Source organism: Gorilla gorilla, chromosome 13 (genome assembly GCF_029281585.2).
Source record: "Gorilla gorilla gorilla isolate KB3781 chromosome 13, NHGRI_mGorGor1-v2.1_pri, whole genome shotgun sequence".
NCBI classification, from domain to species: domain Eukaryota; kingdom Metazoa; phylum Chordata; class Mammalia; order Primates; family Hominidae; genus Gorilla; species Gorilla gorilla.
Window position 1 is genome coordinate 94,712,962 of NC_073237.2, and position 17,459 is coordinate 94,730,420.

General features: G+C 45.9%; 1 protein-coding gene across 2 annotated transcripts in view; it reads right to left on the reverse strand.

The window, feature by feature from the left end:
* GABBR2 (gamma-aminobutyric acid type B receptor subunit 2) overlaps positions 1–17,459 on the reverse strand; it is a 420,187-nt gene that overhangs the window by 106,111 nt on the left and 296,617 nt on the right. For both annotated transcript variants that reach the window (XM_004048340.5, XM_055350040.2), the window contains exon 8: positions 9,339–9,399. In XM_004048340.5, coding sequence (XP_004048388.2) covers positions 9,339–9,399 — 61 coding nt within the window. The remainder of the gene's footprint in view (positions 1–9,338; positions 9,400–17,459) is intronic.

Below are 17,459 nucleotides of genomic sequence, written 5' to 3' on the forward strand. Positions count from 1 at the left end.
GTTGATCAGAATCAATCATCAAGAGTGGGGAATGGTGTGGCCGGCACCCCACTGCACCCCGGCCACACAGCCCGCCCCTCTGACTCACATACCCTGCTGTATGCACCGTCCCATGGCACTGAAATAATACTCAGCTTCCCACCGACCGTAATCACCATAATCTCTCCCTGGGGGCAGTGTTGGAGGCTCACAGACGCTTCACAAGTTCCTGCATTTAATGCTCATGGCAAACCATGAATTGGGCATAATTCATCCTGGTCTAAAGAGGCAGGAGGAGCCTCAAATAGGTTAAGTACCCACTCAAAGCCACGTGCTCAGCAGCGACCCAGTGGGCAACTGAACATGGGTCTCCTAGTTCTGAATTCAGCATACTTTTACCCCCATACTGAGCAGGGCTGCCAATCATTCAGCCCGCATTTGTTGAGTGCCTACTGCGTGCCAGGCTCAGCTCACGGTATTTCATGATAAAGCATCTCTCAAAAGCAGCACTGCAGGTGGTGGGAAGTTAAAGTCATTCCCGTGTCCTCAAGCCAGGTGGCTTGGACATCCTGGATGCTGGAGAGATGTTGATACTAAATCCTCTAGTTTTATCATTTCATTCATTCATTCAACAAACATTACTGGACACCCATTACGTGCCAGGCTCTGGGTTAGGCGCCAGAGATATAGAGATTTTTTTTTTAAATCACAATTTCAGATCTTGCATGGCTGTATCTGTAAACTGGGAACTTTAGAATTGATAAGAGGGTTAAAGACGAGAATATATGCCAAGTTCCTAGCTTGGAACCTAACTCACGGTAAGTGTCCAATAAATTACGGTTATTTTATTCATGATGAAAGTAACTGTGGGCTCTATGTGAAGTTCCCAAGAAATATCTTCATATTTTCTTCCTGCCATCTGTTCCTCACCATGGTTCCTCCACTTGGGAGGTGGCTTTCCCTCCCTTTAACAAGTTAACCTGTCCAAACCCTATCTGCCTCTTCCAGGAAGCCTTCCCTGAGTACTGTTCCTCCCCTCCCAGTGTCCTAGTTGCTGTGGACTCAGGGCTCTGTGCATGACAGCTCTTCATGTAGAAGCCATGTCCTATGTGTGTCCAGGGCTTCTGATTCCTGCTGGCTAGCCTTGCTTCTGTTGTCCCAGGCAGTATAAGGTCTCATCCCCTGCACTCTGCTCAGGGTGCCTCCTGGGTCTGCAGATGGAAGGACTGTGTCCCCTGTATTCTTGCATTCACCCACAGTCCAGCCAGGTGGTAGCCATGATAGGCACACAGCCCTCTCAGCTTTTAACTCTTGGGATTGTTGTTAACTCCACTGTGCAAACAAGGTCAACCAGTCTATATGTGGATATGTCTATAACCAGTCTGTATCCAATCTTATTTGGGGTGGGTGTAATAACTGCCAGGGGTAGACTTGTCTTCTCACTTGGTTTTGGCTCCAAATTGGGGGAGTCAGAATGTGTCCTTTAGAATTTGATTGTTGTTGAAAACACGCACACTGACACACAATGTATAACTCTGGGGTATGAAACAAAAGATGATCTTGGCTCAACAAAAATAAAAGATTCTATAAATGTACTCAATTCTAGGACCCCCCCTCCCAAACTCAGGCACAGAAAAGAGCTCTGAGCTAGGAGACAGGAGCCTCCAAGCTGGTGCTGGCTTTGCGGTCACTCTGAGTAGCCCTGGGGAAGTCCCATCCCCAACCTGGGTCTTGCTAAGTGAGGGGGCTGCATGGGAGATCTCTGTAGCCCCAAACTCCTGTTCAATGATCCTGCAATTGCTTGGAAAGGTCCTCCTCATTCCAAGCTAAAACCTGCTCTGTGTGACGTCCCCTCATGGGTCCTGGGTCTGTGCTGGGGCCCCAGATCACTTCGGCTCCTGCTCCTGACCATCCTTCAGACTTGGAACCTGGCAACCATGGGCCTCAACTCTGCTCTTCCCCAGGATGAACAGCCACTTCTCAGGAAGTGATTTTTCACTTCCACCCCATCCCAATCTGCTCCCTCTCCCTCTCCCAGCATTACCTCTCAGCAGCATAGAACAGAGACAGACTTTGTGCTCTACTGTCACAAACAATATGCTATTGCCACATTTTTCATAAGTTTAGTTAACTGACCTTTGTTTTGAGATTTTTAACAGGCTAGGTGGACATTGGCCAAATACCCTGGGGTACAGTAACTGCCAGGGGTAGATGTGTCCATCGATCTAGGCAAACTGGCCCAAGGACAAGAGCTAAGTACCTGAGGGGACCCAGGTCATATGCAATAGGCTGTCTGCCCTGGGAGCACTTTTTCTCTTCTTTTTGGCAACCTCCCTCAGGTCCTTCAGAATTCATCTTGGGGCCGGGTGTAGTGGCTCATGCCTGTAATCCCAGCACTTTGGGAGGCCGAGGTGGGCAGATCATGAGGTCAGGAGTTCAAGACCAGCCTGGCCAACATGGTGAAACCCCGTCTCTACTAAAAATACTAAAATTAGCCAGGCATGGTGGCACGTTCCTGTAATCTTGGCTATTTGGGAGGCTGAGGTAGGAGAATTGCTTGAACCTGGGACGGATGTTGCAGTGGGCTGAGATTGTGCCACTGCACTCCAGCCTGGGTGACAAAGCAAGACTCCATCTCAAAAAAAAAAAAAAAAAAAAAAGAATTCATCTTGGATGTCACTGCTCTCAGATATCCTTCCTAGATTCTGCCAGGTAGACCTGAGTGCCCTCCTCTGAACGCCCACAGCTGCCTGTGCCATCACTTATCACGCATCACACTTTGCTGTTGTCTGTGTCTGCTCCTCATTGCACTGGGTGGGCTGTGAGCTCCCTGAGGGCAAGGATTGCATCTTACCCCACTCAGCCCCACCAACCCCCATACCCAACCAGTGCCAGCCAGCACCTGGTAGGTAGGGGGTCACTTGCTAGGAGTGACAGGAAATAATTGTTGAGAAACTTCAAAAGCACAAACCTTAGGACAAAAACCAAAAGGGTTTATCTACATCAAAATTAAGAACTTCTGCTCAACCAGGACTTGAAGGTAGTTTATAGACAAGTGACAGAATGGGAGAAGATACTTGCAAAGCCTAAAGCCAATAAGGGATTGATATCTAGCTTATGTAAGGAACTTCTGCAGACCAACAAGAAAAAGACAGTAACTTCAAAATAAAAATGGTCAAAGGGCTGGGTGCAGTGGCTCACACCTGTGATCCCAGCACTTTGGGAGGCTGAGACAGCAGGAGGATCGCTTCAGGCCACGAGTTTGAGACCTGCTTGGGCAACATAGCGAGACTCCCACCTCCATGAAAACAACAACAACAACAACAAAAAAAAAACCTAGCCAGGCATGGTGGTGCACACCTGTAGTTCAGCTACTTGGGAGGCTGAGGAAGGAGGATGGCTTACACCTGGAAGTTCAAGGCTGCAATGAGCTATGACTGTGCCACCGTACTCCACCCCAGGCAACAGAGGGAGACCCTGTCTTTTTTTTTTTTTTTTAAAAAAAAAAAAAGAAAAAAGATCAAAGGATCAGAACAGACAATTAACAAATGACTAATAAGCACAGAAAGAAATATCCAAACTCATTAGGAATCAGAGAAATGATACTTAAAGTCACAATATGATATTACTTTATACTTTTAGACTGTCAAAAAATGAGGGATCCAGGAAATCCCAAATGTGGGTGGTAGGTAGGGACACAGGAATCCTCTGCCAGTGGGCGTGGATATGGGCATGGCCATTCTGCAGAGCAACCTGGCAGGTTTTGGGCATGTTCAATGTGAACACAGATTCTGACTCAGCAGTTCTGCTCTTGGAAACCTGTCCTAAGGAAATTCCCAGTTGGGTCCATAAGGGAACATGTATAAGGACATTTATTATTTGTGAGGGTGGAGAGTTGAAAGTGACCTGGGTGTCCGTCCCAGGGGCCTGGATGGGTGAAGTGATGGATGCACCCCACCATGGCTCCTGCAGGGAGCAGGGAGGAGCCATGCCTAGAGGCACACCCAGGACCATGGAGATGTCTTCAGAAACAAACTGTTGAGTGGAAAAAACAAAACAGAACAGAAAAGATACCTAAGCCAGTGGCACTGATGTACATAGCAACACGCATCTTGCAAGCACACACACAAACACAATATGGGGTGTTTGCCTTTCCTTGGGGGAGGTAGGAGTGGGATATGGGAATAAATGAGGGAAATAAGGGGGATAAATGGACACACAAGAGGGACTTTCATGGACCAACGACAATGACTGCCCATGAAATGAGGTGTGCGAATTGTGTCCTAAAGAAGCGTGACTGCACTTTTCTCAAGAAATTCCTGGGGGGAGAGTGTAAATCTGGGGTCACTGTTAAGAGCGCCTAAGAGAGAAGGAAGCCAACAGTTGTTATGACCCTTCTCTGTGCCAGTCACCGAGACAGGAACATCACAGCCTCACATCATCAGGTTCTCAGTCACTCTCAAGGCAAGGAAAATGATCACCTTTTATTTATTTACTTATTTTTAACTGAAATGAAGGCTCAAAGAGACTAAGCTTCTTTGCCTATCTGTCAATGATCAGGCATGTCTGCTTCAAGCCTATATACTTTCCACATGAGAGGGAATGAGTTCCCCATCACTGGAGGCATTCAAGCAGTGGGAATGTTGTATAGGAGAATCAGGGCTCCCTTCAACATGGAGAGTCGATGGCTCAATGAAACCCAATACCTGTAAAATATGCTGTCTTTTGGGCCACCTTTCTTAGGCTCCCTGAAAGGCAAATCCTGGAACACGAGGGCTGGGAGGTGTCAAGGCTAGGGTCAAGCTGGAAAAGAGTCCACATTCCCGTGTGTCCTCTGGTTCCTGCTTGTCCACAACCCTGCTGGTATATCCTGAAGGATTATGGACTATGACTCCACTCTTTAATTATATCAAGTTGAGTGACAGTCTGACGAAATGGCCTTTCCAGACCCATGACTTGGTGAAGCGAGCTACAATTGCAGGCCTTGACAGAGGAAAAGGTTATTAAAAATCAGCCTCAAGAGTCTCAAAGTAGGGTCAAACTAGCCCTGAAAGTATTCTAGTAGGTTCTGGGAAATAATCTTCCTGCTTTCATAAGCACTGGCATTCGGCCAGAGAGACTATGAAGCCCTGGAGGATCGGGGACTGTATCTTATTCAACTTGGTTTTCTCCAGAGGACTTGGTAAAGCGCCTGGCAGATGCTCAGGAAATGCGCACTGAATACAACCATATCTGTTACCCTGAAGACCAAATGGTAATTAATGTCTGCAAATGGGAAGGACAAGTCTCCCTTTCACTAGGTACGTTCTGAATGACAATTATGTCGTTAGAGTGAAGGAAGACCCCTTCCCTTCAAATCAGGTGCCAAAATATAAAACTCCAAAGCCTGAGCCCTTTATGTTGCATAGAAGCAGTGTGAAATTCAAGCACATTATCATTCCCCGAGATTCTTACAAATAGGCCTAATGAAGGCAGGGTCGGTGAGTTGGAGCGGCAGATGCTGAGTTTTCTCTAAGAACAGCATAAACAAGGCTCTAATCACGGCTTCACTCAACTTCCTTCCCTGCTGCAAATTCAGAGCCATGTTTAGACTTCGGCAGTAACATGGATACTTTTTTTCTCTTAAGGGGAAAAAAGCCAATTCTCTAGTATTCATCCTCATCTACATGTGGTGTCGTGAAAATCAGCCATGGCATCAGGGAGGAGCATGGAACCTGGAGATGAAAGGGGTTCAGGCCTGAGGTGTGTGCCCAACAGGATGCTAATACCTGCCTTACCTACGGCCAAGGGTGTCTCCCTAAGAATAGCACCTGCCTGAGATGAGGGGAAGAAGGCATGCAGTTTATTTGGAAGGTGATCCTAGGATGCACTGTTAGTGGTGTGGGGAAGTGAGGCAGGGAAGGGAGCCAGGACAAGGTGCATGAGTGAGCAGGTTTCTTTGTGGGCAACCGAGGCTCAGTCCCACTGTGGGAGCTCTGGGAAAAGAGCCAAACACACCTGGGAGTTGCCTCACCCAAGGGGAAAGGATGCTGGGGTATTTATCCTCCCCTTCTCATCCATCACTGACACAGGGCTGCTCCTGGAGGCGTTAACTCCCTGGATGGCTCATCACACAGCTTGGACGGCCTATTCAATAATCCATCCTGGTAGATAAGGCACCTCTGAAACCCTTTACATTTGGAAAACCAACTGTTGTGTTGATACGCACATGCCCCCTGCATTCTGGTGGCTCATTTCAGTCCTAAAATAACACAAGGTCCCTCTATCGGAGCGAGAGGATCAATGTCTGTTTAAAAAAACATGTAGGCCAGGCGCAGTGGCTCACGCCTATAATCTCAGCACTTTGGGAGGCCGAGGTGGGCAGATTGCGAGGTCAGGAGTTCGAGACCAGCCTGGCCAATATGGTGAAACCCCATCTCTACTAAAAATACAAAAATCAGCTGGGCATGGTGGCACGAGCCTGTAGTCCCAGCTACTCGGGAGGCTGAGGCAGAAGAATCACTCGAACCCAGGAGGCAGAGGTTGCAGTGAGCCGAGATTGTGCCACTGCACTCCAGCCTGGGTGACAGAGTGAGACTCCGTCTCAAAAAAAAAAAAAAAAATCATGTGAACAGGAGCATCTGGCCTTTATTGAAGGCCCAGCTGTGACCCTCAAGAAAAGCTGGACACAAATGCAGAGAGGGTGAGGGGAGCACACTTGTGCCTGGGTGTCCGTGGGAATGTGCAGAAGAGCAAGCTGAGGTCCAGTCCCTGCTCTGCCACTAGCCAGCTGTGTGTCCCTGGGAGACACTACTCATCCCTGGACCTCAGTTTCCCCATTTATACCATGAATTCTGGAATGAGATCATCGCTAAGGCCCTGCCTCGTATCACCTCCTATACATCACTAAGTGCAGGGAGCCGCTATTAGGGGTAAATGGCAGACAAGAAAGCAGCCAGGGGGTTTCAGCACTTCAGGGAAACCTGAATTTGCCCCAGAAAGGTGTCATAATGTTGACAAGGTGCTAAGAATAATTGCTACTTACTTGCTGAGAAAAAAAAAATATATATATACATATATATAAATATATTGTATGTATAGTTAAATATACACATACTTTCTCATTTAGTTTTTCCCATATTCCATGAAGGTAGTTAGGATTATACTCCTATTTTACAGATGAGGACAATCAAGGCTCAGAGAGGCGAAGTCGCTTGCCTGAAATTCTACAGTGAGGAAGTGACTGGATCTCGGGTGGGTTGACCCACAAAGCGCAAGCTCTGAACTGCTGTTTGCTGTACTGCCTTCCTTATAAATCCAGATATGCCTAAATAGTGACTGAAGCTGGTGTTTAAACCTAACGTATGAAAAAAAAGGAAATACAATTGGCATGCACTGGTAGCTGTGATCAGCCAATCCTTATTTTACAAAATACTTTCTTAGAATGATATAATTTTGAGAACTGGAAATGAGACAAGAGAATTTAGTTGCAATCACTCAAAAAAAAAAAAAAGTAAGTATCTTTGCCAAGATGCTTACTTTGTTCAACCAACGAAGAAGTAAAATTTAACAAATGGAAAAATAATTACGTTTGCCTAAAATTACATCTTTTGTGCACGCCAGAGAGCTGACATGCGTTTCAATTACCTACCACAGAAAGACGAATGGGTATGTCTACAAGATTGCATTACAGAGCGATAGCGCTGAAGAACACCTCTCCTGATTGATCTGAATCCTGGTGGGATTTGTCTGAATGAATCTGAATAACTCACTTTAATTTCTCGCTTTCCCCTGGATGGCGCTGGGATCTGCTCAAAGTGAGTGGGCACAGCAGGCACCACTCTTGTTTCTGGGTTTTCCAGAAACACTCGGCTGCTCAAGAACACTGTATTGATGAGAGGTTCATCTAGTCGTTTTGGCTAATCACCCCGCTAATGGCTGTACTGGTCTGCCTCAAGGAATGCCCAGCCCTGTTCCTCAAGGATGCTCCTCACATGGCCCTTGTCTGCACCTCCGTTTCTTCCTCATCACACAAAGAAATTGGTCTGGATGGTTTCTGAGGCCCTTCTGACAGCAACAGAAAGTTCAACGCATGACCCGGTTTCTTCAAAAAATAAATGTTCTGTAAAAAGTGGTGGGTTATAATAGATGAAAAGAGACTAAAGAGATATTTCAAGCAGATGCAATGGGTGGAATTTGTGTGGATTTTCCAACAAATCATCTGTGAAGACATCTTTGAGATGATCAGGGGATCCACACAGACTGGGAAATTAAACGATATTAAGAATTGTTTAATGTTTTAGGTGTGATAATAGTACTGTGATTATATTATAAAACCTCCCTATCCAAAAAAATGCATACTGAAGTATTTATAGAATGAGATGAGATCATGTCTAGGAGCTGCTTTAAAACACTACAGCAAAAAAAGGGGGGATGGGGTGAGTCAAAATGAAAGAAGATTGGCAAAATGTCGATAATGATTGAAACTGCCTATTGGGCACATAGGGGTTCATGATGCTGTTCTCTCTACTTTAGAGTCTGTCTGAACATCTCTGAAATCAAAACCAAAAACAGCTGGGTGCCACTGTTGCATGTCTGTGGTCCCAGCTACTTAGGAGGCTGAGGTGGGAGGACTGCTTGGGCCCAGGAGTTCGAGGCTGCAGTATGCTATGAACGCATCTGTGGATTGCCACTGCACTCCAGCCAGGGCAACATACTGAGACCCTTTCTGTGCAAAAAACACCCAAAACCCCACAACAACGCAAAGGTCCTCAGAATACTAACTTAATCCCCACCACTCATAATCTCATAAACCTTTTAGAGTCATGCAGGAAGACAGAATAGGCCAGGGAAGCACGGTTATCCCTAGGGATCCATGGAGGATTGGTTCCAGGATCCCTTGAGGATTCCAAAATCCCCCAACGACCAAGTCCCTGATATAAAATGGGGTAGTATTTGCCTATACACTACACACATCCGCCCATATACTTTAAATCATCTCTAGATTTCTTACAATGCCCAATAAAATGTAAATAGTTGTTATACTCTATTGTTTAGGCAATAACGACAAGAAAAAAAAGTCTGTATGTGTTTGGTACAGACGGAATCATCCATTTTTTTCCTGAATAGTTTCAGTCTTCAGCTGGCTGAATCAACAGACATGGAACCCATGGAGATGGAGGGCTGATCATGATGCGGCTGAGAAAAAATATTCCAAATAGGTTGAAACTAATGTTTTCAGAAAAGTGTTTTCAATTGGCTCTGCTTTCTTTTATCTGGAACATCACACTTGCATTCCTTTTGATGTATTATATGGCACAAAACAACATCCCTGAATCTAAATTTTATCAGCTAGAAAGAATAAGCACCAAAATGCCTACCTTGAAATTGAGTAAATTTAATGGTCCCCATTCTCTCCCCGTTCCGGAATACAACTTGACCCTAAAAACAAAACAAAACAAATCAAACAAGAATAAAAGAGAAATGCCACATTAGCCCAAACGCCACTGATCTCACAGCAATTCATTAACTGTACAATGCGATTATTAATACTGGAGGAAAAACAGATTCCCGCTGGACCACAGATGAAAATCAAACTAATTGTTTTTAAATTGGTTGTGACTTTATCTGGTTAATTTGAGGAGAACAAAATCAATAATGGAACTAACACATGTGAATTGAAGCCAAGATAAGCATCATCATGATCTACCATGACTATTAATTAAACACCCACGTGTCCGTGCTATAATGGGGACGAAGTCTTCTGGGGTGCTGGAAAGATGACGGCAAAGGTGAGGCCCTTTGGGCCCGGCCCCGACTCCTCTCCCTGTGCCCCACCCATAAAGATATGGGGTATTGCTGAGTCTGCTTGGCTTCAGGACCAGAAGGGTGCTAGAGGTCTGTTGGTATTTCTTATTAGGAACAGAGAATGTTTTTCTAAGTTTTCCCTGAATGGTGACGTCAGTCCCAATTATAACCAAGCTATGGTGCAGCAAAAAACTAAGCTTCTTGAGCCAGCGAGACCTGACTAGTGTCACAGGCAGCTGAGTGCCCCTCATTAGGGACCTTGGGGGCTAAACATAGCGTTATCTTCTGCATCTGCCCTGCTGGCTTCCACATGCTTGGCTAAATAAACCAGGAATTTAGAGATGGAATGTCATCTCTTCTTTCCGATTTATGGCCCACCTAAAATTCTGCAGCCATACCAGGAAATTGACACACACTATATCACTGAATCTTTATGCCAAACGTAAGTGATAAGGGGATGACCCCCATTTTGCAGATCAAGAAACTGAAACTGAGAGAGGTTATGGACTTCACACAAGGTCATTGTAAGTGAGGCTGCTGGGATTCAAATGCAGGTTTAATTTTAATGTCCATGCTACTTCACTGTAGCATGTTGCTCTTGATCGAGAAATAAGTTTCTTCCTGTCTTTTCATTATTGTGAAATTAGGAAAAGAAATGGTTTTAAAGGTATCTTGCTTTTCTCTCACTGTTATGCTTTTGTGTCATCAGGCAACAGCACAGACAATACTCTGGGTTCCACTGAAGTCTTGGGAGAAAACCCCAGGAAGCATTTTTCCTTAGGCAGAAACCTAAAGACTGAAGCCCTGCAGCTTCCAGAATAAAGGGGGATCGCTCAGCCCGATGCCAGAATGAGAAACACCTTCCAAGGCCACTTGGACACCTTTTTGAAACCCTGAAGACAGCTGTGAGTAGTATCAGTTTGAAACTAACGCCCACCGAATTCTATATTCAGGTGACGGTAACTCCCTGGAGTGTGAAAACACTTCAACCAAGGTGAGACAGGAGCTGTGATTTTTATTTCGAGGGACAATTGAAAATCACAAAACACCTTCTAAAAGGATCATTTTTATGTAAATGGACCACTTTGCCTGAGTGGGTAAGGCTGTCCACAAGGAGAAATTTTTTTTTTGTCTGACAGGATGGAGATCTAATTTACCAATCTTCCGCCAAGCTTTGAAGAATTCCACAGGTGTCTAGATTTAAAATGTGCACAAATTCTGCAGACTCTTTATTAGTGAAATTACAAAGTGTGTGGAATGGTATTCAAAGCTTCCATGGAATGATACAGGAGTGGGGGTGAGAAGAGCCTTCCTTTACTTTGTGAACAAAACTAGTCCACCTTTGAAGTAAGATCTGTCATATTTTATTTTACTAAATATAACTATTTTTTACTAACAGGAACTCCTCCCATCTCTTTGATTTCTCCTTAATTTCTCAGGTGGTACAGTGGAAGTAGGCCAGCATGTCTAACAAACTGGGTTCAGTCCTCTCTCAGGCAAGTTCCAGAACATCTCTGAATTATGGACCAAGCACAGGTCCTGGTACAGGACAGGTGCTCAGCAAATGGCAGTAGTAATTTTTATTTAAACATGTTTAATAGTGGTGAGCTGAAATCAAAAGATGTTAAACACCAGAGAGCTTTCCAGCCCTTGGGAAGCGAGTTTCAACTCTCATGTGATTTCAGCTGGCAAAGTGGAAACCACTGGGCCCCCAGCCACGATGTCTTCACCTCCCAGAATCATCAGCCCCCAAATGACTGACTTCCCAAACAACACGAGACACTGCATTCTGCCTACCGATGAGAGAAAGTAGAGGGCTTCTGTGACTGGGGTGACGAAGTGCTGATGGAGACACGGATGTGTAACTGGCTATGTTGAGGGTCTGCATCAGGGTCACCATGGCATCTGTTGGGCTTGACTGCTGAAGCCATCCCTGCTACCCTAAGTATTGCCGACTGGATAGGGGACCACTGTGCCAGCCAAGACAGCCTTGACAAGACCAGGTATGAGGGAGGCCACAGGCCAGTCAGGTGGTTCTCAAGAAGTTCTGCCCAATAGGTGTCCCCCTTATTAAAAGGTGGTCAATTTACAACATTCCAAAAATATTTACCTACTGCGTGCTCAATACCCTTCTAGGGACTGATGCCTGCTCTTGGAGAGCTTTTTATTTGATTAGGAGGGATAGCAGAAACAAGTCCTCCAATGCTGAAGAAATTTCAGTTAGTGATGAATGCTACGAGAAGATCAAAAGGGTGATGGGAAAGGGAAGTCTTTTTTTATTTTTTATTTTTTTGAGACAGGGTCTCACTCTGTTATCCAGGCTGGAGTGCAGTTGTGCGATCTTGGCTTACTGCAGCCTCCACCTCCTGGGTTCAGGCGACCCTCCTGCCTCAGCCTGCGATTACAGGCACACACATCATTACACCCAGGTAATTTACTAGGAGAGCTGCTTTAGTTGGGTAGTTAGGGAAGACTCCACTCAAGACGTTATAAGAGAGCTGAGACCTATCTGGAAAGAAGGAAATATTCTAGCCAGAGGGAAAAGCCAGGGCCAAGTCCCTCAGGTGGGGAAGAGCTTGGAATGTTCAAGGAACAGAAAAGGCCAGCATGGCCGGAACACAGTGAGGGAGGCAGGGTGGTGGCTGGGTGGTGGCAGATGCATAGGTGGACAGGGGCCAGGTCACATTGCCCCCGGAGACCACGACAAAGGGTCTGGACATGACTCTAAGTGTAATGAACAGCGATGAGGGTGGAGAGGTGAAGCGGAGCAGCCTGTGATGTGATTTCAGGTTGGAGAAGATTGCACTGTCTGTGGGGTACAGAATGGATGGTAGTGTGGCAAACGTGGAAGCAGAGACTCTGGAAGCTCTGGCTCAGTAATCCAGGTGTGAGAGGATGGTGGTTTCAGTGAGGTTGGTGGCCAGACTCTGTCCCTCCCCAGCTCAGACTGCATGGCAAATGTATCTAAGCACCGAGCCCAGGGCAGTGCCTGTCTTCCGTTTCACTCCTCTTATCGTGTGTGGTGGATGCCAGGGGTGCGCCCAGACACCCCGCTCAGGATGGAGGCCCTCCTCCCCAGCGGCTAGCATCTGGCTCCTGTTGAGATGCCTTGCACCCAATCAGAGCTATGTTAGTTCAGGTTATGCCCCCTCCCTGGGGGCAACCTGCAGCTAGCAGTCAGTGTGAAGGGTCACGGATCTAGCCCTGCTGCCTCAATTCAGGACAGCCGTGAAGGACCATGGAATCCCGAGGTCCCCTGGGATTGGCTGAGCTCATGATTGCCACTGCATCACATTTTGACTTCTCCCGCTGCCCAATGCTACTTGGCTTCCTCCCTTCCAGCTTCTGTTCCTGAAAACATATCCTGATAAACTTCCTGTATGCAAATCTTTGTCTCAGAGCCTGTTTTCTGGGTAACCCTGTCTCGGACACCCTGTCATCAAAGGTCGCTGGGGCTGGCTCTTTCTTGCCACCTGAAGGAGCTGAGCAACAGGGCATGGTGGGAACAGATGGGGCAATGCTGCCACTAGATGGTTTCAGAGCCACCGTGGCCTGCAGTTCAGCCAGGGGAGCCAGGCCAGCTTCAATTCCTAACACCCCAGCTTGAGCTGGAATTTTTTTTTTTTTTTTTTGGTTTCCCTCCCACAAAGGTTGCACTTCTCCCAGCACATGTAGTCTTTATGTAGAGATAAATGTCATGACTCTCCTTAAGCTTTTGTCTTGTGCAATTCCAGGGCTGTAACAGAATCATCACATTCATTCGAGACCAATCCAGGTGATGAGTTAAATTCTAAGGCAAGGGAGTTTGGTAACTCTGGCCGGGGTGGGGGCTGATAACTGTCTGGTGGCTCACAGTTCACTCACTCTTCTACACTCTCCTCCTTGTGGCAGGGACTAGAAGCCCTGAAACCACATTTCCCAGAATCGCCTGCCAGCTGGTTTCCATTTAGGGAAGCGGTCATGGGAGATTAGAAAGAACGCATAAGCATGCATGAGGGAAAAGCATTTTTTTTTTTTTCTTCCTCTGCTCTGGTTGCAGCAAGGGGAGCTACGAGTGACTGCAGGTGTCTGTAGGGCCCAGCAGCTTCTGATTCCTGAACCGTTGGAGTGTGGGGGCCCCTGGCTGCATGCTCAGTGGCCAGAGATAGGGCCCCAAAAGTAGCAGAAACAGCAGCAGCAGGAGCCTTGGAGCCCTGTCTACCTGGGCTTTCCCTCCATTATTTCATTTGTATTCCAAATCTGCTCTGTGGTCATTTTTATAAATTCCCTGGAAGTAAGATCTGGTATCAATCAACATCCAGTCAAGAAAACAAAAACCACTTCAGGCATTTCAGGGGCAATGGCAACATCACTTTCCTTTTCATTCTTCCTGCCCGAGGCGCATGGCAATTTTCTGAAGAACTGTATCTGCGATAACAGTCTCTACCTGTTTTCCTCCACCATCCCTTCCGACAAAGTTGTAACCAGTTCCCTGTATGAAATCTCCCTCTGAAATGCCTGAAATGGTTTGTGTTTTCTCCACTGGATGGTGATTGATAATGGATTCTAACTTCCAAGGAGTTTATAAGAATGACCACAGAGCAGATTTGGAATACAAATAAAATCACAGAAGGTAAAGTTCCAAGTGGATAACTTATAGGATTTTTTTCCCCCTGAAAGAGATGTTGCTAACATCAAAGAAAGCAGTCTGTTTCATAAGAGTCAATCCAAACTAATAGTTCAGGTTTAATTGGGAGCCATAAAGCTGCATTTTCTCCTTCAGCGAAATCTTCAGAATGTATAGGGTAACTTACGGATAAAACCCTAAGTTTTGGCATTTGCCAACAAGAGTAAATATTGCCATCCATGTGAGCTTGGATGCTCATTGAGCGTTTTGGAGCATCAATTCTTCTACTTGAAAAATAGTAAGAACAATACAAATTTCTCAGGGTTGTTTCTGAGAATTAAAGAAGATAATGATGAAATGAGAATAGCCAGGGATGGGGCACAGCAAGAGGTAACTTATTGTAAAGGGTAACTGTTATTTGTAATGCCTTGAGTTAGTAAAATCCCATTTTTTTTGTTTTGTTTTGAGACAGGGTATTGCTCTGCTGCCCAGGCTAGAGAGTAGTGGTACAATCATAGCTCACTGAAACCTCGAGCTCCTGGGCTCGAGTGATCCTTCCACCTCAGCCTCCCAAGTAGCTGGGACCATAGGTGCTTGTCACCACAACCAGCTAATTTTTAAAACAATTTATCTGTTGTTGAGATAGGGGTCTCAGTATGTTGCCCAAGCAGGTCTCAAACTCCTGGCCTCAAATGATCATCCCACCTCGGCTCCCCTGAAAAGTGCTGGGATTATAGTTGTGAACCACTGCACCCGGCTGCAAAATCCCATCTGATGTCAGTTCAGAATCCCCAGAAAAGTTAGTGGGGAGTAAAATGGACACTAAGGATTCTAGAAGCCAGTAGGATTTAACAGCCTCCTCTTAGAAAAACTAATTCTCTGTTTTCATTGTTCATCTTTAACACTTAACTACTAAGCATGAGTAAAATTCACTCCAACAAGTTTATGAGTCTTATAGGTTAAGCCCTTTGTTGGGGCCTCTCTTTTTTCCTTCTTTAATTTCACAGTGGAAGGCAGAGATACTCTCCCTGAGAACATGATCTGGTGTAGGGTCAGAGAGGCAAGAAGGGGAGCTTTCATGCTTCAGCCAGTGTTACAGGCAACGCCTGGGCAGGGGTGTGAAGCTACTCTGAGTGAAGACTCGCTGGGCTCAGCCTAATATTCTGGAGCCCTGGGCCTACTGAGGGACAGTCTCTGCAGATCACAGTGTACTTAGGGAAGGATTTTCTTCCTAAATATGACTCTAGACTGCACTCTTATCTCCGGGTTGTCGAGTGTGCCTTTGGGAGGTGTGAGCATGCATCCTCACTGAGGATTTGACTTGTGCTGTGAGAAATAAGATCTGTCCTGACACATCACACTGGCAGGAAAATGTCTTAAGTTAATGGAGGTTGAAGGGTGTTAGGGCTCTGAAAACAATACTCCAAAAGGAAGGCCTCAGAAGTCTCCTCAGAAGCCAAAGTTTTTCTCTGACCTTCTCCTGGCCTCCTGTCCCTCAGTCCCTTGCTCCTCTGGGGCCAATCACAGAAACTTCAATCCCTCTTCCCCAAAGCGGGTCAGAGAAACTAGCCATAAAATGTAAAATATTACGCTAGTGTTCCCTCCAAGTTTCTGTGTAAAAACTGGCTATGAAGAAATCATGTAACTTACCTTATTTGACTGTAGGTCATGCGACCCCCATTCCGGAGAGAGCCCTGCACTTCCAGAAGGAAGGAATGAGTGCTCAGAGAGGTCAAGAAGAACCTAGACAGACAGGCCTTGCTGGGTTCCCCACTCAGTCTATCAGCATTGGATCAGAGCCTTTTAGTCCAATCACATTCCTACGCGGCTGTCTAGACTTTATTGAATCTAAGCATAAAAATAGACAATTTCCCCTGTATCTCTGGGTCTTTATTCTGAAGGCTCCCATGTATATATATTAAATAAATGTGAATGCCTTTTCTCCAATTAGAAGTTGATTTTCCAGTGAACCTTCAGACAGCCAAGGGGAAAGCTCTCCTAAGGCCCCTACAAAGACCATGGCGGACCCTGGTAAGTTCTGTTGCAGGGGCCAGCACATCAATGTCTGTGTGGGGGATCCAAGCCCATCGTGGACTGTTCTGCTGCCAGCCCTCCTCCCAGGACAGCACTGGTCTCAAAGAAACAATGTAGACTTTGAGAAAACACTGGGGTTAAATTGCTTGTCAGGGGTTGCATAAAGGGTGGAGATCTGCACGACACAGGCTTGAAGGAGAAGGTGCCCTCTGTTTCCACAGGGATGGCAGGATATAAAAGAGAGAGAGAGACAAATAACTGAGTATATCCACCCACATGTTCTGTAAAGATTAAAAAATATTTCTTTTTCTTTATGTCCCCTTGAGCTATAGAAGAGGCCACATTTTGTACACAGTTTAAAATATTTTCTTACACCAAAAATTCTTTTGTTAGACACAAGCCTTCAGGAATGTTTGATGCACTCATAGAGCCTAGAGCAGTAGGTTTGCAGGGAACTGAAAGAAGGAGCAGAATGGGAGGTGGGGTCTGTCCCACTGCCAGCCTTCGGCGGATGGGCAATAAGGATGCAGGGGCATCTTTCTGAGGGACCATAACCAGATGGCTCAGAGGGTGCAAGTAGTGACCCTCCACAAAGCATGTGGTGGCCTAAGGTGGGGCTGTGTGCAGTGGACGGAAGCGGGGACCCAGAGAAGATGGCTGGGTGGATGGCCCAGGAAGGGTGGAGCAACTCCCTCTCTTTCCTTCCACTTATTATAATAAGAGAGTCAGGCTTATTTAGAACAACAAAATATCAGGTGTAAATGAATGTCTAAGAAGTACAGGAAAAGTGAAGTAAATTTTAATACAGACACATGATGAAATATTAGGATACGTGCATTCAATCAGCAAGTCCTGTTGGGCACCTATGATGTGCCAGACAGGCACCAGATCAAACAGTGAGCAAAATCAACATGGTCCTAGATTGCATGAAGTGTAGGGTCTGGTGGAAGACAGAGACATTAAGCAATAAACACACGGATAAATAGAGGATTACAAACTGTGATCAGTGACATAAAGGAAAAGAGCAGGGCTCCAAAAGAGAAAACTACAGGAA